The following is a 25,206-nucleotide window of genomic DNA, read 5'->3' on the forward strand; positions in this document are numbered from 1 at the left end:
CTGGGATATCTGGGGATGGTATTTAACTGGGATATCAGTGTGGATGGTGTTTAACTGGGATATCAGTGTGGATGTTGTTTAACTGGGATATCAGTGTGGATGGTGTTTAACTGGGATGTTGGTGGATGTTGTTTAACTGGGATATCAGTGTGGATGGTGTTTAACTGGGATATCAGTGTGGATGGTGTTGAACTGGGATATCTGGGGATGTTGTTTAACTGGGATATCAGTGTGGATGGTGTTTAACTGGGATATCAGTGTGGATGGTGTTTAACTGGGATGTTGGTGGATGTTGTTTAACTGGGATATCAGTGTGGATGGTGTTTAACTGGGATATCAGTGTGGATGGTGTTTAACTGGGATATCAGTGTGGATGGTGTTTAACTGGGATGTTGGTGGATGTTGTTTAACTGGGATATCAGTGTGGATGGTGTTTAACTGGGATGTTGGTGGATGTTGTTTAACTGGGATATCAGTGTGGATGGTGTTTAACTGGGATATCAGTGTGGATGGTGTTTAACTGGGATATCAGTGTGGATGGTGTTGAACTGGGATATCAGTGTGGATGGTGTTGAACTGGGATATCTGGGGATGGCTGGTTCTGATTCCGGGTTTGCTGTTGAGATGCGTCACGTGACGGGAAAATGTAGCAAAATCAAGAAATACAGAGAGAGAAACCGGGATCAATAAACACATCGAGATCCAGAGGAAGTTCACCCCTCTCCGTCTCTCGGTCTGACATGCTCCGGCTCCAGGTCTTGTCCCGTCACCTGTCCCCGGGACCCGGGCAGCTGCAGCAGCAGAGTCCGGGGCCGGGACAGGGGGAGGCCGGCCGCCTGCAGCAGGAGGTGGTACTGGTTCACGGAGTGAGGACAGCGATCGGCAGGGCCAAGAGAGGAAGCTTCAAGGTAACGGAGAGAGGGGAGGGTGGTGGTAGTGGAGTGTGATATGGTTGGAGTTGTTACTGCTTTGAAATATTTAAGGTGCTCAGTTGTTCAATGGCAGTTCCCGGGAGATCCATGCAGCATTCCAGGGATTAGTAATTCAAGCTGATTTGCTGTAGGATAATTCTCAATTCTGGTTCCCTCCAGAAGTTAGCTGTCTTTTGAGCAGACACTGTCTGCTTGACTGGGATTTTTTTTCTTAATTTATCCCACACTAGTCTTTAAATGAAAGACTTCCTCCCTTTTCCCGAATAATTTCCCCAGGAACCATTCCTCCCCGAGCTGTATTTGGAAATAGAATTGTTTATTGGATGCTCTCCCACTTGTAGCTGTAATTTTTATTTAATCAGGGCCATATTGAGGGGAGTATTTCTTGACAATATTTCCCGCATAGTTATTCCTTCACCTTTCATGTGTTTCTGACTTAACTCTGGTGGACCAGTAACTTCTGTGCTTCTTGCAGGACACAACACCAGATGAGTTGCTGTCCGCTGTCTTGCTGGCTGTGCTCAAGGATGTCAAACTAAACCCTCGCGAGCTGGGGGACATATGTGTTGGTGAGTGAAAACTTTCTTTTTGAAAAGTTCCTTTATTATCCATCTTTAACCCAATTCAGATCCAGAGTGAAATTTCACAGTAAGTACTATCATTGAGGATTTGGTTCTAAGATCCTCAGTACAAGGTTGAGGGAGTGCTCCACTTCAGTGGCCAATGAAGTACTCTTTAACATAGGGCCTATTGTAATGTAGCTTATTTGCACATTGCAACGTGATAAATGACCAGATAATCTGTTTTCCTGCTGAGGGATTAAGTATTAATTATGAATCTGGGGCGAACTCCCCTGCTCCTCTTCAAAATAGTGCCCTGGAATTATTTACGTGTACCTGAGGGGGCAGATGGTTTTATGTCTCATCTGAAAGATGGCACCTCCTTCAGTACTGCACTGGGTAGGTCAGCCTAGATTCAGTACTCGAGTCTCTGGAGTGGGGCTTGAAGCCACAATCTGCTGACTCAAAGGCGAGAGTGCTACCCAGAGTCACGGCCACATTGGGTGTCTCCAGTTCCACTCCTTTCACCGGCCTGTTAATCTGAATGCATTTTCAATTGTACAGAAGTAGTTTCAAACCCGAGCAGGTTCTGAATTGTTCACCTTAACAAAGCACAGGTGAGCGCATCACTGGTCTCACAGCTGCTCATTTAGGGGTTAGCACTGTGACAGAATAGCTGCTGTATTGTCAGAAACAATCCCTGGCCAAAAGTCATTGACAGTGTGAAATGGTTTGAGAATTTTCTTCGATGTACAAAGACAAAATGCAGGCCTCTTTCACCATCACAATGAGCATTCATTTGATCTTCCGTTAGGGAATGTCTTGCAGCCGGGTGCTGGAGCATTGATGGCGAGGATAGCTCAGTTCTTGAGGTACTCGTTTTCATTCTGCTTCTCTCCAAATTGTCTTAACTCACAGACTCTGTCCTGTTGGTCACTTCAATCCGTTTATTGTTTCTCCTTCCCAGCGGTATTCCCGAATCTGTCCCTGTGTACTGTGTCAACAGACAGTGTTCCTCTGGGTTACAGGCTTTCATCAACATAGCAGGTCAGTGCTTTGTCTCATAATGGAAATATTCTCTTGCTGTAACTGTTGTTCATGTCGGGTCTGGAGTATGGGAGCTGTTACCTCATTAACCATCCATGATATAGAAAGAAAGACTTGCATTTATATAGCGCCTTTCACAACCTCAGCATGTCCCAAAATGCTTCACAGCCAATGAAGTACTTTTTTGAATTGTAGTCACTGTTGTAATGTGGCAGCCAATAGGAACACAGCAAGCTCCCACAAACGCAATGTGATAATGCCCAGATACTCCTTTTTGGTTGGTTGAGGGATAAATATTGGCCAGGACGCCAGGGAGAACTCCCCTGCTCTTCTTTGAAATAGTGCCACGGGATCTTTTACGTTCACCCGAGCAGGCAGAAGGAGCCTCAGTTTAATGTCTCATCTAAAAGACGGCACCTTCAACAATGCAGCACTCCCTCAGTACTGCACTGCAGTGTCAGCCTGGTCTTTCTGCTCAAAGGTCTGGAGTTGGACTTGAACTCGTGACATTCTGATTCAGAGAAAAAATGCTACAAACTGTGCCAGGACTGACAGAAGCTAAGAAACACTAAACATATAAGATCCTAAGGGGTCTTGACGGGGTGGATGTGGAAAGGATGTTTCCTTTTGTGGGAGAATCTAGAACTAGGGGTCACTGTTTAAAAAAAAACCCATTTATGACAGAGATGAGGAGAAATTTTTTTCTCTGAGGGTCGTGAGTCTTTGGAATTCTCTTCCTCAAAAGGCAGTGGAAACAGCCTTTGAATATTTTTAAGGCTGAGGGAGATAGATTCTTGATAAGCAAGGGGGTAAAAGGTTATCGGGGTAGGCAGGAATGTGGAGTTGAGGTTACAATCAGATCAGCCATGATCTTGTTGAATGGTGGAGCAGGCTTGAGGGGCTGAGTGGCCTACTCCTGCTCCATTACGTATGTATGTAAATCAATCAAAGAGGGAGGCAACTATATGAAAAGGCTTGTGTTATGTGTGTACTGGGAAGAGATGAGAAAGCAAGGCCATAACCGAGACCCATGGTTTCTGGTTAGTGAGTACAATAAACATAATGCATGGACTCGGTTAACCAGATGTAGGGAGAAGCATATAAAATATACAACAAGCTTACAACTTAAGAACAATCGGGATATATGACATTCAATAACCCAAAAACTGTTTTCCAACAGATTGATTACAGATCCGCGGTAATACCAGGTACCTCTTGGCATTGGAACATCGCCATAGACATTGGATTTGTCTGGGTGGGAGGGGGAGGGAAAGATTTATATTATGGAACCTCCACCAGTGAAAGCAGCTGCACTGAGTGTTGAGGACATTGTTGCACTGGATTTTCCCCATTCACACTAAAATGCTAAACAACATCAGGTACAAAGCTGCCCTGTGCCAGAAGGTTCCGAGTCCACCGTGCCCGCTAAGATTCCTGTGCTACTAGACACAGCCATTTTGTGTTCAAGCCCTGTTTATACTTTGCCTCCAGACACAGCTTGGAAGCCCACTTTACCCTGTCAGATAGGCCACACTTGTCATGACACACAATACTTGGACTGTAACGGAAATGGGAACTAGAACTCATCTGTTCCCTGAATCTGGCAAGGCTGGCATTTATTGCCCGTTCTCAGTTGCCTTGAGAAGGTGGCAGTGGACCTTCTTGAACCACTGGTAGTGGTTTTAATAAAACTGAGTGGCTGGCTTGCTAGAACAGTTCAGAGGGCAGTTGGGGTGAGACTGGAGTCACTTACAGGCCAGACAAAGGTGAGAACAGCAGCTTTCCTCCCCTAAATGGTCAAGAAATAGGAGCAGGAGTAGGCCATTCAGCCCCTCAAACCTGCTCCACCATTCAGTAAGATCATGCGTAATCTGATTGTGGCCTTAACTCCACTTTCTTGCCAGTCCCCCATGACCCTTGACTCCCTTGTAGATCAAAAATCTGTCTAACTCGGCCTTGATCCAGTGACCCAGCCTCCACTGCTCTGAGGTAGAGAATTCCAAAGATTAACAACCCTCTGAGAGAAGAAATTCCTCCTCATCTCCGTCTTCAATGGGAGAGTCCTTAATTTGAAACTGAAACTGTGCCCCCTAGTTCTGGATTCCCCCATGAGGGGAGACATCCTCTCAGCATCGGTAAACCAGTTAGTTTTTTGTGACAATCCAACAGCTTCATGACCCTGACTTTTTAATAGCGGTCTGGTAATCATTGAGGGCTGTCTTCACTGTCAGGAGTCTTTTTTTAAATATCCTGTGACGTGGGACAGTTTAACACTGATTGTATTTTTATATAAGTTTTATTATTGTATGAAAGGAGTCAGCAAATAAACGAGCTTCATACTGCTGTGAAAATTGCAGTTGGCCCCAAACATTCTGTCATTTTCCACTTGTTTTGAAAGTGTTTATTGATATTGGCTGTGTGGATTCAGACTTTGGATGAAGGGCAATGTTTGAGGCTGAGCTCGTGGGTCACTGTACTCTGGAGACTCTTGGCCTTTAGTAGCTGCTCGCAGATAAATGCTATGGACTATGGACCTGTCTTCTAAGTCAATAATTAAAAAAAAAAAGACAAACATTTATATAGCTCCTTTGTCCCAAAGCGCTTTACAGCCAATGAAGTACTTTTGAAGTGATGTAGGAATCACGGCAGCCAGTCTGCGCACAGCAGAGTGATAGAGATAACCTGTTTTAGTGATGTTGATCGAGGGATAAATACTGGCCAGGTCACCGGAGAGAACTCCCCCGCTCCTCTTCGAAATAACTCCATGGGATCTTTTTTATGCCCACCTGAGAGGACAGATGGGGTCTCGGTTTAACATCTCACCCAGAAGACTTCACCTCCAACACTGCAGTACCCCCTCAGTACTGGACGGGAGCGTCAGCCTTGAGTTTTGTGCTAATTGGATAGAGTCATTACAACACGGAAGGAGGCCATTCGGTCCATCGACTCCATGATGGTCTGTAGAGCCATCCAGTCAGCCCCACTCTCCTGCTGTATCCCCATTGCCCATCCAATTTCCTTTTGAAATCATTGATCGTCTCCTCATCCATCAGCCTCATAAGCAGCGAGTTTCTTTCAAAGAGCTGGCACAGGTGTGATGGGCCAAATGGCTTTCTGTGCTGTGGCCTATTAATATGAAGGATTAAAGTGCAGTCACTTCAAGTGTAAATTGCTGTGTTTTTAAATGAATATAATTTACTTGTACTTTAAACAGTAAATGTGTGTGCAGTCTGTGATGAACTGACTGAAGCAATGTGTTCCTTTCCAGGTGGGATCAGGAATGGTTCCTACGACATCGGGCTGGCTTGTGGGTAGGTTTGTTGTTGAACAGAACGTTCTGCAGCAGTTTTATTTCTCTGCCGTGTTGCCCCACAGTCATCCAAAGGCAGTGGTTGCTGCTGAGATGCGGCTGTAAGGTTTGCCTGCGTCCCTCGGTACCTCTGCACGAATACAGCTGTTCTTTGCAAGCCGACTGCTGGTTTCCTTGCTTGCAGTTTGAATGGGATCCACGAATGGGGCTGGTTGTACAGAATCTGTGGCAGGAACTGACGGGCTGAGCAGCTGTTTCGTCTTCCGCCTTTGGCGTGAGAGTCTGGGCGGTGGACGCTAGCAGGCTGCTTGACCGTATGTGGGGGCGATTGTATTAGAGCCTAATCCGATCAGATGCACCCAGCTACAAATACCTGTGGAGAGTCAACAATCGGTCCTGGAGGGATGTTTGTTTTTGCCCACCCAACCGAGATGAACTAGCTTGCTAGTATGAACAAGAATTTCCCCACCGTGTTGATTCTTAACAATACATTGATGGGTCACGTTCCTCCTACATTGTGCTGGTTGAGAGATGGCTACTCCATGTGTGACTCTAGCTGTGGCCCAATGACTAAGGCCCTTCAGCCCATCGAATCCCATCCTGCCCCTCTTTTCTAGTGTATAGTAGTCGTAAATGTTTGCCTCAGATTCTCCGGGAGTATGTTCCAGTTTTTCTAATTCCAGTGGGGCCTTAAAAATCCACAACTTCTGCCTGAAGTGGACTCATGGCATCGACAGTGATTTAAGTCTGTTCAGTTTTAACCTCTCAGTTCTTGTATTTAAAAAAAAAAGTCTCTCTTGATTCATCTACAACAGACCCAGAAATAAGACCCAGTTTGGAGAGCTTTAGGACCCAGATGTCCAATGTCACCTGTTCCTCCCAAGCAGGCTACACTCCTGACACAATGATGTCTCACATCATTCAACTGTGTCGCGCCATCGTGTGAGAGTGGTTTATGATGTGCTCTGAATCTATGTATAGATCACTGGCTCTAAGTTCACTCACCTGTTTGTCGTTTTTTCAACTGGGATTTCATTAAAGTAGAATGGTGGGTCTGTGAAATTTTCACATGGTGTCCACATCAACTGTGGAAAAACGCCCACAATTGGGTTGTGCGTGGAGAGAGTATGCTGAGCTCTAGAACACCAGAGGGAAGTGCTGAGGTCTGTCACTCAAGGTTATGGCAGGTGACAGTTTTAAGTGATAAACTAAGAGCACCACCTAATACTAATTGGTTAATAAACTGGTAAAATTTAGTGTCATTCTTTCCGCCCTGAATTGGTACCAAGTGTGTAAATCAGCCTGGAGAGATTTAAAAAATGTTAACTTTTCTTTCAAATTATTACAGCGCAGAAGGAGGGCATTCGGCCTGTCCTGGCTCTGCTGGCCCTTTGAAAGTTCCACTCTCCCTTCTCTTTTCGTCAGAGCCCTGTAAAATTTTAACCTTTCAAGTATTTATCCAATTACCTTTTGAAAGTTACTATTCAATGCGCTTCCACTGCCCTTTCAGGCAGTGCATTCCAGATCGCAACAACACGCTGTGTTTATTAAAAAAAAAGCTTCTCATCTCCCCTCTGATTCTTTAGCCAATTACCTTAAGTCTGGGTCCTCTGATTACTGACCCTTCTGCCAGTGGAAACCGCCTCCTCATTTACTCTATCAAGGCATTTGTGATTTTGAACGCCTCTATTAGAGCTCACCTTAACCTTCTCTGTTCTAAGGAGAACAGTCCCAGCTTCTCCAGTCTCTCCACATTAACTGAAGTCCCTCATCCCTGGTACCATTCTAGTAAATCCCCTCTGCGCCTTCTCCAAGGCCTCGACATCCTTCTGGAGGTGTGGTGCCCAGAATTGGATGCAATACTCCACCTAAGGCTGAGCCAGAAAAGTAAATAGATGATGATTTAAATTATTTTAAAGGACAGTGTACTGATTTGTTTGATGCAGAGTTGAGAGCATGAGTCGAAGGAGTGCAAGTGATCCTGGCAGCTTGGGGGATATTAGCAGTCGGATGATGGACAATGAGAAGGCCAGGGATTGCTTGATTCCCATGGGGTAACACACTCTATTCTCTTCCTACTTCAGTGTTGTATGTGAACCGTAATTGACTGGCTCCTTCATTACTCATTAACATTTTGATATAAGAACCTGCTCGAGTCTCCTGTCGCTAAACTGACAAGTGTGCTTTTTGTCATGACATTGATATCAATATTGTTTACAGCTGCCTTTTTATTTAAAATATAAAGGGTAAGTGGTTAAGATTCATGAGGTACTGCTGCTGCAGGTAGACCTGGGAACTGAAAGCCTTGTGACTAATTGATTGGAATTGGCTGCACTTGATATTATGACAGTATTGGCATAGTGAGAAGCTATTAGAGTTAGAGTTAGATTAGGGCCAATCAAGGATAGTAGTGGGAAGTTGTGTGTGGAATCAGAGGAGATAGGGGAAGTGTTAAATGAATATTTTGCGTCAGTATTTACTGTAGAGAAAGAAAATGTTGTTGAGAATACTGAGATTCAGACTACTAGGCTAGATGGGATTGAGGTTCACAAGGAGGAGGTGTTAGCAATTTTGGAAAGTGTGAAAATAGATAAGTCCCCTGGGCCAGATGGGATTTATCCTAGGATTCTCTGGGAAGCTAGGGAGGAGATTGCAGAGCCTTTGTCCTTGATCTTTATGTCGTCATTGTCGACAGGAATAGTGCCGGAAGTCTGGAGGATAGCAAATGTTGTCCCCTTGTTCAAGAAGGGGAGTAGAGACAGCCCTGGTAATTATAGACCTGTGAGCCTTACTTCGGTTGTGGGTAAAATGTTGGAAAAGGTTATAAGAGACAGGATTTATAATCATCTTGAAAAGAATAAGTACATTAGAGATAGTCAGCACGGTTTTGTGACGGGTAGGTCGTGCCTCACAAACCTTATTGAGTTTTTCGAGAAGGTGACCAAACAGGTGGATGAGGGTAAAGCAGTGGATGTGGTGTATATGGATTTCAGTAAGACGTTTGATAAGGTTCCCCACGGTAGGCTATTGCAGAAAATACGCAAGTATGAGGTTGAAGGTGATTTAGAGCTTTGGATCAGAAATTGGCTAGCTGAAAGAAGACAGAGGGTGGTGGTTGATGGCAAATGTTCATCCTGGAGTTTAGTTACTAGTGGTGTACCGCAAGGATCTGTTTTGGGGCCACTGCTGTTTGTCATTTTTATAAATGACCTGGAAGAGGGTGTAGAAGGGTGGGTTAGTAAATTTGCAGATGACACTAAGGTCGGTGGAGTTGTGGATAGTGCCGAAGGATGTTGTCGGATACAGAGAGACATAGATAGGCTGCAGAGCTGGGCTGAGAGATGGCAAATGGAGTTTAATGCGGAAAAGTGTGAGGTGATTCACTTTGGAAGGAGTAACAGGAATGCAGAGTACTGGGCTAATGGGAGGATTCTTGGTACTGTCGATGAACAGAGAGATCTTGGTGTCCAGGTGCATAAATCCCTGAAGGTTGCTAACCAGGTTAATAGGGCTGTTAAGAAGGCATATGGTGTGTTAGCTTTTATTAGTAGGGGGGTCGAGTTTCGGAGCCACGAGGTCATGCTGCAGCTGTACAAAACTCTGGTGAGACCGCACCTGGAGTATTGCGTGCAGTTCTGGTCACCGCATTATAGGAAGGATGTGGAAGCTATGGAAAGGGGGCAGAGGAGATTTACTAGGATGTTGCCTGGTATGGAGGAAAGGCTGAGGGACTTGAGGTTGTTTTCGTTAGAGAGAAGGAGGAGGAGAGGTGACTTAATAGAGACATATAAGATAATCAGAGGGTTAGATAGGGTGGATAGTGAGCGTCTTTTTCCTCGGATGGTGATGGCAAACACGAGGGGACATAGCTTCAAGTTGAGGGGTGATAGATATAGGACAGATGTGAGAGGTAGTTTCTTTACTCAGTGAGTAGTAGGGGCGTGGAACGCCCTGCCTGCAGCAGTAGTAGATTCGCCAACTTTAAGGGCATTTAAGTGGACATTGGATAGACACATGGATGAAAATGGAATAGTGTAGGTCAGATGGTTTCACAGGTCGGCGCAACATCGAGGGCCGAAGGGCCTGTACTGCGCTGTAATGTTCTAATTCTAAATCTAATTCTAATTACGATATCCCAATATATAATCATTAACCAGGAGAACTAATTCTTCAAATACTGAGCATGTGAAAAAAGAGACTTGCATTTATATAGCTCCTTTCACCTCCTCAGCATTGTCCCCAAGTGCTTTATAACCAGTGAAATACCTTTTGAAGTGTAGCTATTGTTTTAATATAGGTAGCCAGTTTGCACATCGCTGATTTCTCACTGTTGATAACTGATGTGTCCCAGACTGACCCAACTGCTGATTGTTTTGCAGGATAACGTCGGAGAACGTGGCCGAGAGGTTTGGAATCTCCCGAGAGAAGCAGGACGCCTTTGCACTTGCCTCTCAGCAAAAGTATGTTCCTCCTGCCCCGCCCCTGCCATTTCAGTATGTATTCCGATCAGACTAATAGAACAGAAGGATTTTTACTACATGGCCCCTGACCGTTCGGCCCTTCATGTCACTGCTAGAGCAATCCGAAACCTAATCCCACATCGCTGCTCTCATTTCCCCCGATGGCCATGCATCATTTCACTGCTTCAAATAGATACCCAGTTTCGTCAGTCACTTAATGGCAAAACATTCCACACTCCAACAGCCTTCTGGTTAATTAAATAAAAGAATATTCTGCTAACGTCTCTCTCCTCACTATGACAATTTTACTTTGATCCCCCCAACAAGATGACTTTAGTGAATCAGATTGGTTCTAATGACAGTCCGGTAGTTATATAGTCACGGGTACTGAGACTGGCTTTTTAATTCCAGGCTTTATTTAATTAATTGAACTTAAATTCCCCAGTTGCCTTGGTGGGGTTTGAACTCATGTCTGCAGATCGTTTGTGCAGGTCTCTGGACTACTAGTACAGTAACATAACCACCATGTTACTGTACCCATTTATTGTGTGTTTAATGTACATACATGTGTGTGTGCGTCTATACCTATATCTGAACCTATCTATCTACATTTTTTTTTGATTTGCATTGCAGAGCAGCCAAAGCCCAGAGCACGGGCATATTCGAGGCTGAGATCACACCGGTAAAAACCACCATCCTCGACGAGGCTGGCAATGAGAAAACCATCACGGTCACCCAGGACGATGGGATCCGAGCCAGTACGACCCTGGCTGGCCTCAGCAAACTGCGGCCCGTCTTCATGGAGAAGGGCACTACGACTGCAGGTACAGGCCCCACTGCCAAAAGTCACTAGTATTTACCAATTCCAGGGGCAGTGGTTTCTCCCTACTACCTTAATGGACCTCCCCCAGTGCACTAGCTGTATTCATATTAATCTTCCCCATCCTGGCAAATCAACTGTCTTTTGAAGTTGAGAAGGTTGCTGGAAAAGCCTACGAGATCCTTGACTTTATAAATAGAGGCATAGAGTACAAAAGCAAGGAAGGTTTGCTGAACCTTTATAAAATATTGGTTAGCTGGAGTATTGCGTCCAATTCCGAGAACCACAGTTGAAGAAGGGTGTTCAGGCCTTCGAGAGGGTGCAGAGGAGATTTACCAGGGCTGAGGAACTTTTGGTATGTGGAGGGACTAGAGAAGCTGGGATTGTTTTGCTTGGAGGAGGGAAGGTTAGGAGGAGATTTAATATTAATATGCTTAAAATTATGATGGGTTTTGATAGAGTAGATAGGGAGAAACTGTTTCCATTGGCAGGAGGGGCAAGATGAATTTTTATGCAGCGAGTTGTTGTGATCTGGAACGCGCTGCCTGAAAGGGCGATGGAACCAGATTCGATAGTTACTTTCAAAAAGGAATTGGATAAATACTTTGAAAAGGGCTAAGGGAAAACGGCAGAGGTGTGGGATGAATTAGATCGCTCTTCCAATGAGATGGCACTGGCATAATGGGCCGAATGGCCTCCTCCAATGCTTATATCATTCTATGAATGATTGTCACCTTGTATTGCATTGTGGTCCGATTGGGGAATGTCGGTGATGGAAAATAGGGAAGCTCCTTGATTTATCTCCTCTCTTGCTCTTTTCAACCCTGGCAGCCTCCTACGCTGTTACAGCACAGAAACAGGCCCTTCGGCCCATCGTGTCTGTGCCGGCCATCAAGCACCCAACTATTCTAATCCCATATTCCTGCAATAGAGACCCACAACTTTTGAATTAACCTTTGTTAACCTGAGATCTTGCGTAACATTTCACAGTGCAATTCGTTGCCTGGAATGGATCTAGAAAAGGCTGTGCACAAGATGCACTCCAGGCTGTAAAAACGTGTAAAGCAGGTCAGGACTTTAATGAAGGTTGTACCCATGATTTCCTTTTATAATGTATTGCTAAGTAAAGTGTAAATGAGAAGGCCACTCTCTGTACTGTCCTGCAGTCTTCTCAACCCATTACATCTGTTACCAATCTACCTTCAACACCTGATGTACCTCAGTTTTCACATATCTGTGCATTTTAAATGTAAACGTTGACGACATTCTTGGTGTTGACAGGGAACTCGAGCCAAGTTAGTGACGGTGCTGCCGCAGTTCTGGTGGCGAGACACTCCAAGGCCATCGAGCTTGGCCTTCCCATCCTGGGTGTTTTGAGGTCTTATGCAGTAGTTGGAGTCCCACCTGACATCATGGGAGTAGGACCCGCCTACGCCATCCCAGTAGCACTGGAGAAGGCAGGTAAGATGAGCGGGTGTTTGGGTTGGTAAGTAACCTATTACTTCAAAGTGTAATGGCTGTTCCACTCTGGCTGTGTTCCAACATGACTGTGCATCCCAACACGTATAACAACCTGCATTTGTATAGCACCAAAGCGCTTCACAGGAATGTTTACAAATGAAATTTGACTCCAAGCCATATAAGGTATTTGGACAGATGATCAAAAGCTTGGTGAAAGCAGTAGGTTTTAAGAAGCCTCTTAAAAGAGGAGAGCGAGATGGAGAGGTTTAGGGAGGGAATTCCAGAGCTTAGAGCCCAGGCAGCTGAAGGCATGGTCACCATTGGTGAATTGATGAAAATCAGAAAGGGGTAAGGGGCCAGAATTAGAGGAGTGCAGATGTCTGAGTGTTGTAGGGCTGAGGAGGTTACAGAGATGGTGAGGGGGTCAGTCCATGGGGAGATTTGCAATTGATGATGAGAATTTTAAAATTGTGACATTTCTGGGCCATTGGTGCAGAGCAAAAGCCACCAGCAGTTCTGTATATGAAGGGGACCCAGCAGGAGCCTGGCACTTGGCCCATCTACCTGGCACCTGGCCACCATCAGAGTGGAGGTGTTCCAGTCCCTCTTCCCCACCATCCCCACTTGCGCACACCATCTTCTAAGTAAGGCAACTGATCTGAAATGTCTTTCCTTTTGGTTGCCCTGGGCAGTTCCCTTTCCCCAGACCTTCATCCCCACCAAGTGGACCATCACCCAACCAGAGGCCAGTACTCTTCAGTTATAAAAATAAATGAGGAATACAACTTGTTAAAACATGGACTCCTCACTACCCTAACCTCTCAAAGCTAACACAAAGGCAAAATACTGCGGCTGCTGGAAATCTGAAATAAATACAGAAAGTGCTGGAAATACTCAGCAGGTCGGGCAGCATCTGTGGAGAGAGAAACAGAGTTAACGTTTCAGGTCGATGACCTTTTTTGTCAGAAATTGCTTCAAACCTGTCACATCTCTTAACTTTTTCCAATTCCAGTTAACCTGAACATTGATTCTTCTTTCTCCCTCCGTGGAAGATGCCTGACCTGCTGAGCATTTCCGGCATTTTCTGTTCTTGTCTCAGAGCTTAAGCTGGTTTTAGAAACACAAATGGCTGCTTGCTGCTGCTGCTGCTGAGAGAAAAACGCTTGCCTTCTGTCTGAGTAAGAACCCTCTTGGGACTGCCTCCCAAAGTCTTTGAGATTGGGGGAAATGGGATGGCAGGGGGAGTGCTCAGCCACTGGACCACCTTCCCCTCCCCCACCCCGAGGTGAACGCCTACCTTTTGACTTGTGAGCAGGAGGTGCTTTGGGGATGGGATGGAATGGTACCTGACCCCCTTGCAGCTCAGTAACCTACTCACAGTGGCCTCAAGTGTTTGAGTTTATCCATATGATCCTAACTCTGTACAACTTTATATTTTTGAAATATCGAGGAGTTGAGGGCTATGAGGAGCTGGCATGAAAGAGGTCTGGGGCAGATCAACCATGATCTTATTGAATGTCAGGGCAGGCTTGAGGGGCTGAATGGCCTACTCCTGCTCCTATTTCTTATGTTCTAACTAATAACTTTGTGAGCTCAAATTAACTTTCTGTCTAATACAAAAGCAAAATAATGCCGATGCTGGAAATACTGGCAGCATCTGTGGAGCAAAAAACAGATTTAATGTTTCAGGTCTGTGACTTTTCATCAGAACAGATGCAGCTGACCTGCTGAGTATTGCCAGCATTTTCTATTTTTGTTAACTTTCCATTTGCTGGCTTATGTTTTATTTATTTATTTAGAGATACAGCACCGAAACAGGCCCTTCGGCCCACCGAGTCTGTGCTAACCATCAACCACCCATTTATACTAATCCTACATTAATCCCATATTCCTACCACATCCCCACCTTCCCCCTATCACCTACCTATACTAGGGGCAATTTACAATGGCCAATTTACCTATTAACCTGCAAGTCTTTGGCTGTGGGAGGAAACAGGAGCACCCGGCGAAAGCCCACACGGTCACAGGGAGAACTTGCAAACTCCGCACAGGCAGTACCCAGAACTGAACCCGGGTCGCTGGAGCTGTGAGGCTGCGATGCTAACCACTGTGCCACTGTGTTGAAGAGGGGGGATAAAATTGCTCAATCTTGCAACACAGAAATACAAAGTTAATTTCAAACAAGTCTACTTCAGTGACCCAGAAAGGAAAACTGTCACATTTGGGGTTCAACTCTGATTTAACCTGCCACTCCCTCCCCAGGAATAATTGAATTCCCTGCTTAATGCTCATCAGCTGATAAAGAAGAAATGGCCGCTTGGTTGAGCTACCAGACGGTGAGCAGTATTCAGGAACTGTACCCCAGTGTGTCAGCACTTTTAGGACAGGAAGGGGAGTTATCAATGGAGGAGGATATAGCAATCAGACTGTTGGTACGGAGTTTAGCCAGCCGAAATTTAGGAGAATCTTCTTTGAATCTTTTGGGATTTAACTTGCAGACAAAAATGTTCTGACAAAAATGAGTTCCAAGTTTTGTTCATCGTACGAACGTACAAACTAGGAGCAGGAGTAGGCCATTCGGCCCCTTGAGCCTGCTCTGCCATTCTATAAGATCATGGCTGATCTGTTTGTGGACTCAATTCCACTTTCCTGCCTATCCCTGATTACCCTTTGACTCCCATATTTGTCAAGAACCTGTCTACCTCTGCCTTAAAAACATTCAATGTCCCTGCCTTCACCATTCTCCGGAGAACAGAGTTCCACAGACTCACGACCTTCAGAGAAAATATTTCTCCTCATCCCTGTCTTAAATGGGAGACCCATTATTTTTAAACTGTGCCCCTAGTTTTAGTCTCTTCCCACAAGGGGAAACATCCTTTCAGCATCCACCCTGTCAAGTCCCCTCAGGATCTTTTATATGTCTCAATAAGATCACCTCTCATCCTGCTAAACTCCAATGAATACAGACCCAACCTGTCTAACCTTTCCTCCTAAGATAACCCTCTCATCCCAGGAATCAGTCAAGTGAACCTTCTCTGAACTGCTTTCAATGCAATTATATCCTTTCTCAAGTAAGTAGACCAAAAGTGTATACAATGCTCTAGATGTGATCTCACCAATGCCCTGTACAACTGTAGCAAAACATCACTATACTTTTATATTCCAGTCTCCTTGCAATAAACAACAACATTGCATTTGCCTTCTTAATCACTTGCTGTACCTGCATACTAACCTTTTGTAAAAGCAAAATACTGCAGATGCTGGAAATCTGAAATTTAAAAACAAAAAATGCTGGAAATACTCAGGTCTGGCAGCACCTATGGCGAGAGAAGCAGAGTTAATCTTTCAGGTCAGAAGTTCTGATGAAAGGTCACTGACCTAGAACGTTAACTCTACTTCTCTGTCCACAGATGCTACCAGACCTGCTAAGTATTTCCAGCATTTTTTGTTTTTATTACTAACTTTTTCATGTTTTGTGTATTAGGACACCCAGATCCCTCTGCATCTCAGAGTTCTGCGATCTTTCTCCATTTAAATAATATGTTTCTTTTCTATCTTTCCAGCCAAAGTGGACAAGTTCACACTTTCCCAGATTATACTCCATCTGCCAGATCTTTGCCCACTCACTTAACCTATCTATATCCCTTTGCAGACTCCTTATGTCTTTTCACAACTTACTCTCCTACCTATCTTTGTGTCATCAGGAAATTTAGCAACCATACATTCTGTCATTGATATAGATTGTAAATAGTTGAGGCCCAGCACAGATCCCTGTGACACTCCACTAGTTACAGCTTGCCAACTTGAAAACGACCCTCTGTTTCCTGTTCTATTTCTGTTTCAATCCTCTATCCATGCTAATATGTTAACACGGGCTCTTATTTTGTTTCGTAACCTTTTGATGTGGCATCTTGCCAGATGCCTACTGGAAATCCAAGTACACCACATTCACACGTTCCCCTTTATCCACATTGCTTGTTACTTTCTCAAAGAACTCTAATAAATTTGTTAAACACGATTTCCCGTTCCCAAAATCATGTTGACTCTGCCTGATTGGATTGAGATTTTCTAAATGACCTCCTTAATATTAGATCCCAGCATTTTCCCTAAGACAGATGTTGAGCTGACTGGCCTGTAGTTTCCTGCTTTTTGTCTTCCTCCTTTCTTGAATAGCGGAATTACATTCGCTATTTTCCAATCTGATGGAGCCTTTCCAGAATCTAGAGAATTTTGGAAAATTAAAACCAATGCATCCACTATCTCAGCAGCCACTTCTTTGAAGACGCTAGGATGAAGTCCATCAGGACCTGGGGACTTGTCAGCTTTTAGTTCTAATAATTTTCTCAGTACCTTTTCCCTGGTGATAACTGTTTTCAGTTTCCCCCCCTCCCTTTCAACTCTTGATTCACAGTTATTTCTGGGATGTTATTTGTATCCTCTACAGTCAAGACATTTCCTTATTTTTCATTATTAAATCCCCAGACTCTCTCTCTAGATGACCAACACTCACTTTACTTACTCGTTTCCTTTTTTAAATACCTGTAGAAGTTCTTACTGTCCATTTTTATATTTCTAGCTAGCTTTCTCTCATACTCTTTCATACTCTTAATTTCTCTCTCATTCTTTTAGTCATTCTTTGCTTTTTTTATATCCTGTCCAATTTTCTGACCTTCCATTTCTCTCCTCTGAATTGTTTGCGTTTTCTTTCAGTTTGATACTATTTTTAACTTCCTCAGTTAGCTGTGTGTTTCACCCTCTGATCACCTTGTGGCCAAAATCACATGATAGAGTTTAATGGCACCAGTTGTACACTTAACACGGGAATTACCAGGCGATTTTAAAAGACAAAGATCTGTTTGTCTCCCCTTCTATCCTCCTTGTAGTCACATGATACAATGATAGCAATCAATAGCTGTGAATGGTGGTGGACAATTAAACAACTAACTGGAGGAGGTGGCTCCACAAATATCCCCATCCTCAATGATGGGGGAGCCCAGCACGTCAGTGCGAAAATTAAGGCTGAAGCAAAACTAAGGTCATTGGGAATCAGGGAGAAAACCCTCTGCTGGCTGGAGTCATACCTAGCGCAGAGGAAGATGGTTGTTGGAGGTCAATCATCTGAGCTCCAGGACATCACTGCAGGGGTTCCTCAGGGTAGTGTCCTAGGCCAACCATCTTCAGCTGCTTCGTCAATGACCTTTCTTCAATCATAAGGTCTGAAGTGGGGATGTTCGCTGACGATTGCACAATGTTCAGCACCGTTCGTGACTCCTCAGATACTGAAGCAGTCCGTGTAGAAATGCAGCAAGACCTGGACAATATCCAGGCTTGGGCTGATAAGTGGCAAGTAACATTCGTGCCACACAAGTGCCAGGCAATGACCATCTCCAACAAGAGAGAATCTAACCATCTCCCCTTGACATTCAACGGCATTACCATCACTGAATCTCCCTCTATCAACATCCTAGGGACTACCATTGACCAGAAACTAAACTGGAGTAGCCATATAAATACCGTGGCTACAAAAGCAGGTCAGAGGCTAGGAATCCTGAGGCGAGTAGCTCACCTCCTGACTCCCCAAAGCCTGTCCACCATCTACAAGGCACAAGTCAGGAGTGTGATGGAATACTCTCCATTGCCTGGATGGGTGCAGCTCCAACAACACTCAAGAAGCTCAACACCATCCAGGACAAAGCAGCCCGCTTGATTGGCACACCATCTACAAACATTCACTCCCTCCACCACTGACGCACAGTGGCAGCAGTGTGTACCATCTACAAGATGCACTGCAGCAATGCACCAAGACTCTATCGACAGCACCTTCCAAACCCGCGACCTCTACCAACTAGAAGCACAAGGGCAGCAAATACATGGGAACAACACCACCTGCAAGTTCCTGTCCAAGTCACACACCATCCTGACTTGGAACTATATCGCCGTTCCTTCACTGTCGCTGGGTCAAAATCCTGGAACTCCCTTCCTAACAGCACTGTGGGTATACCTACCCCAAATGGACTGCAGCGGTTCAAGAAGGCAGCTCACCACTACCTTCTCGAGGGCAATTAGGGATGGGCAATAAATGCTGCCCTGGCCAGTGGCGCCCACATCCCATGAATGAATAAAAAAAAAATCTCTGTTCATTAATCTACAACAGGCCCATATAGGTGGGAAAACCCTCAGTGGTAGAGAGCTTTGGTCCAAAATCGCCTGTTCCTCCCACGCATGTTACACTCATCACATGTCATATCTCAAATTATTCATATACTTTATTCCAAAATGTTAATTTCCAAAATAAATCTCTAATTTGCATTGTGTGAATCAATACTAGCAGCTTCCAGCATCTCCCTCAGGAGCCTATTCCATAGATTGACCACTCTCACTCACTGAAATATTGTTTTCACAGGTTAGTCTCTAATTGAAATGCAGGCTGCGTCCTCTGTTTCTACTGTTCTGCACCAGCTGGAATAGTTTATCATGGTCGATTATTATCGAGTCTTTTAGAATCTGAAAAACAGCAATCATGATGGCCGGAATTCCATCCCCCACAACTTTTCAGCTGGCGGGCAGTGCTACCGCCTTGATATTAAATTCCGGCCCGTGTCCCACTCTTAGCTTTTTCAGTTAGAGCATGCCTGATTTACATAATCGTTGCTCATAATCCAATCCCTCCATCCCTGCCATCGTTCCACTTGCTCTTTGTATTCTTTCAATGGGCAGCACAGTGGCGCAGTGGTTAGCACCGCAGCCTCACAGCTCCAGGGACCTGGGTTCGATTCTGGGTACTGCCTGTGTGGAGTTTGCAAGTTCTCCCTGTGTCTGCGTGGGTTTTCTCCGGGTGCTCCAGTTTCCTCCCACAGCCAAAGACTTGCAGGTGATAGGTAAATTGGCCATTGTAAATTGTCCTTAGTGTAGGTAGGTGGTAGGGAATATGGGCTTACTGTAGGGTTAGTATAAATGGGTGGTTGTTGGTCGGCACAGACTCGGTGGGCCGAAGGGCCTGTTTCAGTGCTGTATCTCTAAATAAATAAAATAAATATCCTTTCTGTACCGTGGTGACCAGAACCAAACACAATATTCTATTTAATTGGCACAAGACCCAGGGGAGGGGCGGATGAGAATTGTTTTACACAGCGAATTATGATGATCTGGAATGCAGGAGAGAATGAGCAGGGAACAGTACACGAAGGTCCATTGTTCCCTGAAGGTGGCAACGCAGGTCAATAGAGTGGTCAAGAAGGCATACGGCATGCTTTCCTTCATCGGATGGGGTATTGAGTACAAGAGTTGGCAGGTCATGTTACAGTTGTATAAGACTTTGGTTTGGCCACATTTGGAATACTGCGTGCAGTTCTGGTCGCCACATTACCAAAAGGATGTAGATGCTTTGGAGAGGGTGCAGAGGAGGTTCACCAGGATGTTGCCTGGTATGGAGGGCACTAGCTACGAAGAGAGGTTGAGTAGATTAGGATTATTTTCATTAGAAAGACGGAGGTTGAGGGCGGACCTGATTGAGCTGTACAAAATCATGAGAGGTATAGACAGGGTGGATAGCAAGAAGCTTTTTCCCCAGAGTGGGGGATTCAATTACTAGGGGTCACGAGTTCAAAGTGAGAGGGGAAAAGTTTAGGAGGGATATGCGTGGAAAGTTCTTTACGCAGAGGGTGGTGGGTGACTGGAACGCGTTGCCAGCGGAGGTGGTAGACGCGGGCACGATAGCGTCTTTTAAGATGGATCTAGCCAGATACATGAATGGGCAGGAAGCAAAGAGATACAGACCCTTAGAAAATAGGCGACATGTTTAGATAGAGGATCTGGATCGGCGCAGGCTTGGAGGGCCGAAGGGCCTGTTCCTGTGCTTTAATTTTCTTTGTTCTTTGATAGTCAAGGCAGTGGATGCAGAGTCATTGCAGATTCAATAATAACTTTCAAAAGGAAATTGGATTTCTACTTGAAGGAGCAAAATGTGCGGGGCTGTGGGGAAAGTGCAGGGGAGTGAGAGTAATTGGATAGTTCATTCAAAGAGCTGGCACAGACATGATGGGTGGAATGGCTTCTTGTATCATTCTGCGTACCTCCCTCCTTTTGACCAAAGCTACGCTGTGACTTCATTAATGCCTAAGGACCGTGTTTGATTTGATTTTACGTTTAAATTTTTTTTTCCCTCCTTCAGGACTTACAATCAATGACATCGATGTGTTTGAAATAAATGAAGCGTTTGCTAGTCAGGTGAGAAACATTTTTAAAAAGAGCTGCCTTGAATGTGGGAAATCTAAAACAAAGACTGGATGAAGAGTTGCATCTGAGTTTGTCCATGTTTCTTCTTTCAGATGTAGCTATTAATCCTCAGGGTTTCCATCATTGTGATTTCTAAACTTTGTAACTCATATTGAGTAAATAAGTGAAAAAATGCAAGTTCCCATTCAAGTCACACACCATCTTAACTTGGAACTAAATTGCCTTTCCTCACTATCGCTGGGTCAAAATCCTGGAACTCTCTCCCTAACAGCAATATGGGAGCACCTTCACGAGACGAGCTCACCACCACCACCTCGAGGGCAATTAGGGATGGTCAATAAATGCTGGCTTTACCAGTGATGTCTACAGTTAGTATTTGGACTGGGCTGAACAGTGGCTGACTGCTGTCTCTGTTTTCTTCCTCCTCTCAGGCTCTGTACTGTGTTGAGAAGCTGGGTATCCCCATGGAGAAGGTGAACCCAAATGGTGGTGCCATAGCACTGGGACATCCATTGGGCTGCACTGGGACTCGGCAGATCGTTACTCTGCTGAATGAGCTGAAACGCAGGGGAAGGAGGTGAGTGTGACTGTACAGCCCACCTCCATGCAGCAAGAAATTTTAACCAATAACGTGGTTCTACTCGGTAGAATTCACACACTGCAGACGAGTAGGATTTCTGTTCATTAGGGACATCTAACAGCTCAGTATAACAGTCGCCACTCCCCACTGATATCTGGATTGTGGAGATGGGGGGGGGAACAAACATTTTAAACACTTAACATGGGAAAAATCCAAGGATGAGAAAAGGCTGTTCAGCCCATTGAAGCTCATCCTAGTGAAATCTTTTTTTTTAGAGATACAGCACTGAAACAGGCCCTTCGGCCCATCGAGTCTGTGCCAACCATCAACCACCCATTTATACTAATTCCATATCACTACCACATCCCCACCTGTCCCTATATTTCCCGACCACCTATCTATACTAGGGGCAATTGCTAATGGCCAATTTACCTGCCAACTGCAAGTCTTTGGCATGTGGGAGGAAACCGGAGCACCCGGAGGAAACCCACGCAGACACAGGGAGAACTTGCAAACTCCACACAGGCAGTACCCAGAATTGAACCCGGGACGCTGGAGCTGTGAGGCTGCGGTGCTAACCACTGCGCCACTTGAACTCACAATTCTGTCTCTGAGGTAAAGAGTACTACCCACTGAACCATGGCTGACACAAGTTCATTGATTCCTCCATCATGGCATGTAATTGTATTTTGAATAACCCCAATGTTTTCTCCCTCCATTTCTCACTCTTTGGAGTAAATCTTCTCCTGGTGTTAGCCACCAAGTTTATTTTTCACTCAATCCCGTTGATGTCCTCTGGTTCTGCTGTCTAGTAGGAGACTGCTGGGTTTTTAACGACTTTGTACTTGTGTTCCAGATCCTATGGCGTAGTATCCATGTGCATTGGGACAGGAATGGGAGCTGCTGCCGTGTTTGAGTACCCTGCAAACTGAGATCTTCAGAAAGAGCATGGGGAGAAAAACTGCTTGACCATCAATAGCAGCAAGCACGTAATACTGAGCCCATTATCCTCTAATTGACTGTTCTTCGTGTCTTGTTCCCTGCTCATTCTCTCCCTAATTCAGGTTCCCTTTTTGCTGCAATGTTGCCCCGCTCAACACAAGGGCATAACCTTCTCAGCTAACTGCCCAAGTCTAATGGAATGGGTTGATTTTTCTATTGATACCTCATCTGGACTCTTCCTCTTCATGGTGGGGTGCTGTCTTACTGGCAGCAAGAATTTGTTGTTTGGGGAATTGGAAAGCCACTCGAATAACTGGGACAGGACATCCGTATTCCATTAGACTAGGAATTCCACTATATGATGAAATGGAAAATGTGAATTTTGTTTTAGTTGCAAGAATTAACCTCAGTGATTCAAAACAGGGGGAATAGTGGTGGCTGGTGAGTGCATGCAGCCCATTATAAATTCAGCTGCCTTGCTTGATCTGTAGTCAACTGAACAAGTCCACTAGCCTAGCTGCATTTACACTCCTAAATAGTCAACCTTTAACCTGCAACTTCTGAAGCCTAGACTCATTGCATGATCTCCTCACTCTCAAAACTGCACAACTCCTCACCCCCCACCACGGTCTTCCCTTCCTATTACTGTCTGCAGACTTTTAAAACCAACATTTATGGCATCCCTATTCAGCTGGTCCTCCTCATCTCTCCTATTCTCTTCAGCTTTGGGGGCCTGTATTACGGAACCGTTCCTTCACCAAGGTCTGTCAGTAGAAAGGTTGGATGCCACTCAACTGGCCTGGAATGGATGCATGAAATACTTGAGAAGGAATCTTTTCATTCTTCCCTTCTCCTGACTCAAAAACCACTTACAGCAATAATTAATGTACTTCGACTGTAAACCATGAACATATTCGTGTTCTGGTGAAAGGTCACTGACCTGAAATGTTAACTCTGCTTCTTTCTCCACAGATGCTGCCAGACCTGCTGAGTATTTCCAACATTTTTTGTTTCAAATACCCCATCCTACCTACTCTCCTTCCTCCTTGCACTGATGATTAAGTCTCACTCAACCATAACCTACTCTAACCCATTCTTTTCCTCTAAATGCTGAATTCCTTATTTTCAAATTTGCCTCCACTTAAAAGACTTTTTAAGCACAGGCTTCCTTATCCACTGCTTAATCAATCTCCTTGTATCTTTACATAGTCAAATACTGCGGATGCGGGAAATTGGAAACTTAAACCGGTCAGGCAGCACCTGTGGAGAAAGAAACTGAGTTAACGTTTCAGGTCGATGACCTTTTGCCAGACCTGCTCAGTGTTTCCAGCATTTTCTTTTTAAAAATAGGAAGCGATACGAAGATAATATAAACTTGATAGCTGGGCCTCAACTGAACAGATTATTTTGAAATTGTGCCTATCGTCTGATGGCAGGGATTTGTGGGTGTCTGTTAACCTGAAGGCTGACTGTCGAACATGAGCAGTAAAAACCGTTTTCACATACCAGAAGGCCTCTCTATTACATTTCAAGAACAAAAACATGGTGCAGTGGGTCAGAACACTATTCTTTCATCTTACTCTGGGTTCAAATCTGGCCTCTTGGCACCAGTGACATCCCTACTTGCCTAGTGAGCCATAGCACATCATAAAATGGCGTTACTTCTATTCCAAATGGGCAGTATTTCCCCCAGAGACATAGCTGATTTATGGCACTGAGGACTATTTGGCCCATCTTTTCCAATGTTAGCCCCTTCCCCCAGGGAGATTTAGTTTAATCCCATCTCAATTTTTTCTCCATATCTGTTAAATTAATTGATCTAATGAGGTTGGGATTCAGGTATTTTTGTTAGGGCTGAGTGTTGGTACTTGGGATGGGAAAGTTGCCCTTTCCATGCACTGATTCGCCTTCCCTTAACCAAAAAAAAAATTAGCATTAACTTTCAGTCATCTGGATGTGTTTGGCAGTATGATTTTCCTAAATAACCTATAGAGATACACTGGGTTGCCCCAGGGATATCAACTAAAAACCAGATAAACGTAACCCCCCCCCCCCCTTTATAAAAAAAAAGGGGCACAATTACTAACAGAACTTAATCACAAGAAGAGAAAAAAGGAAACTTATCAGAATAACTGACAATGCTATTCTGGTTGTCCAGCTCGTCCCCATGGTGCCCACTAGTTATGGAAGGCCTGAGGTGTACTGGCAGACACCACATGCTCCTTCTCCAGGGCCACCCAGGCGGGGACACAGCAGTGGAAGAGAGGCAGACAACCAGAGCAACCTCCCTCGCCCTTGGGCCACATCCAACCTGGACCTGTTGGTGGCTGCCTTGGAGCTAATCCTCCGACTTGCCTACTCCCTCTCTACACCGACTGCCAAAGGTCAGGAGTGTGGGACTGCAGTGCAGCCAGAAATTGAGTCGCAGCCTTTTCAAATAACTGGGCAGGGGCTGCAGCTGCTCTCATTCAATAAAAATATGGACTTACTCATCCAGGCCATTCGGCAGTATGTGCTATAAATCGCTGTCACTGCCCTCCATTTCAGCAACAGGTTACATTATAAACTGAACATCTTATTAAACCTGATTAAAACTGGGATGCTTTGGTAACTTATAAATGAGAGGAAACATCTTTCCCGAGTGCTCAACAGAGAGGGGATTGTTTTGCCAGTGTATTCTGTTTCGTGACTAAAATTGTTTTTTTCTTAAAAACAACTTATGGTGATTGATCTCAATCTTTCTAATAAAGATGTTATTTTTAAAAATAGCATTGGTTTGAGTCTCCGTTGACTGACTCCTCAATTCATTATCCTCTTAAGATTTGAGGAAATGTGCTGATCTCCTATTAGTATCCATGC

The 25,206-nt window shown here is 44.7% G+C and overlaps 1 protein-coding gene across 1 annotated transcript; it reads left to right on the top strand.

Annotated features, from left to right (window-relative positions):
* Positions 1–599: 599 nt before the first annotated feature.
* On the top strand, positions 600–25,115 carry acaa1 (acetyl-CoA acyltransferase 1). Its single transcript, XM_068015715.1, has 12 exons — positions 600–908; positions 1,408–1,501; positions 2,307–2,364; positions 2,460–2,539; positions 5,808–5,850; positions 7,796–7,903; positions 10,229–10,309; positions 10,943–11,133; positions 12,411–12,590; positions 20,761–20,816; positions 21,257–21,402; positions 22,262–25,115. Exons 1-12 carry the CDS (start codon positions 741–743, stop codon positions 22,335–22,337), a joined length of 1,281 nt encoding a protein of 426 aa, XP_067871816.1. The 5' UTR covers positions 600–740; the 3' UTR covers positions 22,338–25,115.
* Positions 25,116–25,206: the final 91 nt, after the last annotated feature.

The sequence above is a fragment of the Heterodontus francisci genome, chromosome 2 (genome assembly GCF_036365525.1).
Source record: "Heterodontus francisci isolate sHetFra1 chromosome 2, sHetFra1.hap1, whole genome shotgun sequence".
Lineage (NCBI taxonomy): Eukaryota > Metazoa > Chordata > Chondrichthyes > Heterodontiformes > Heterodontidae > Heterodontus > Heterodontus francisci.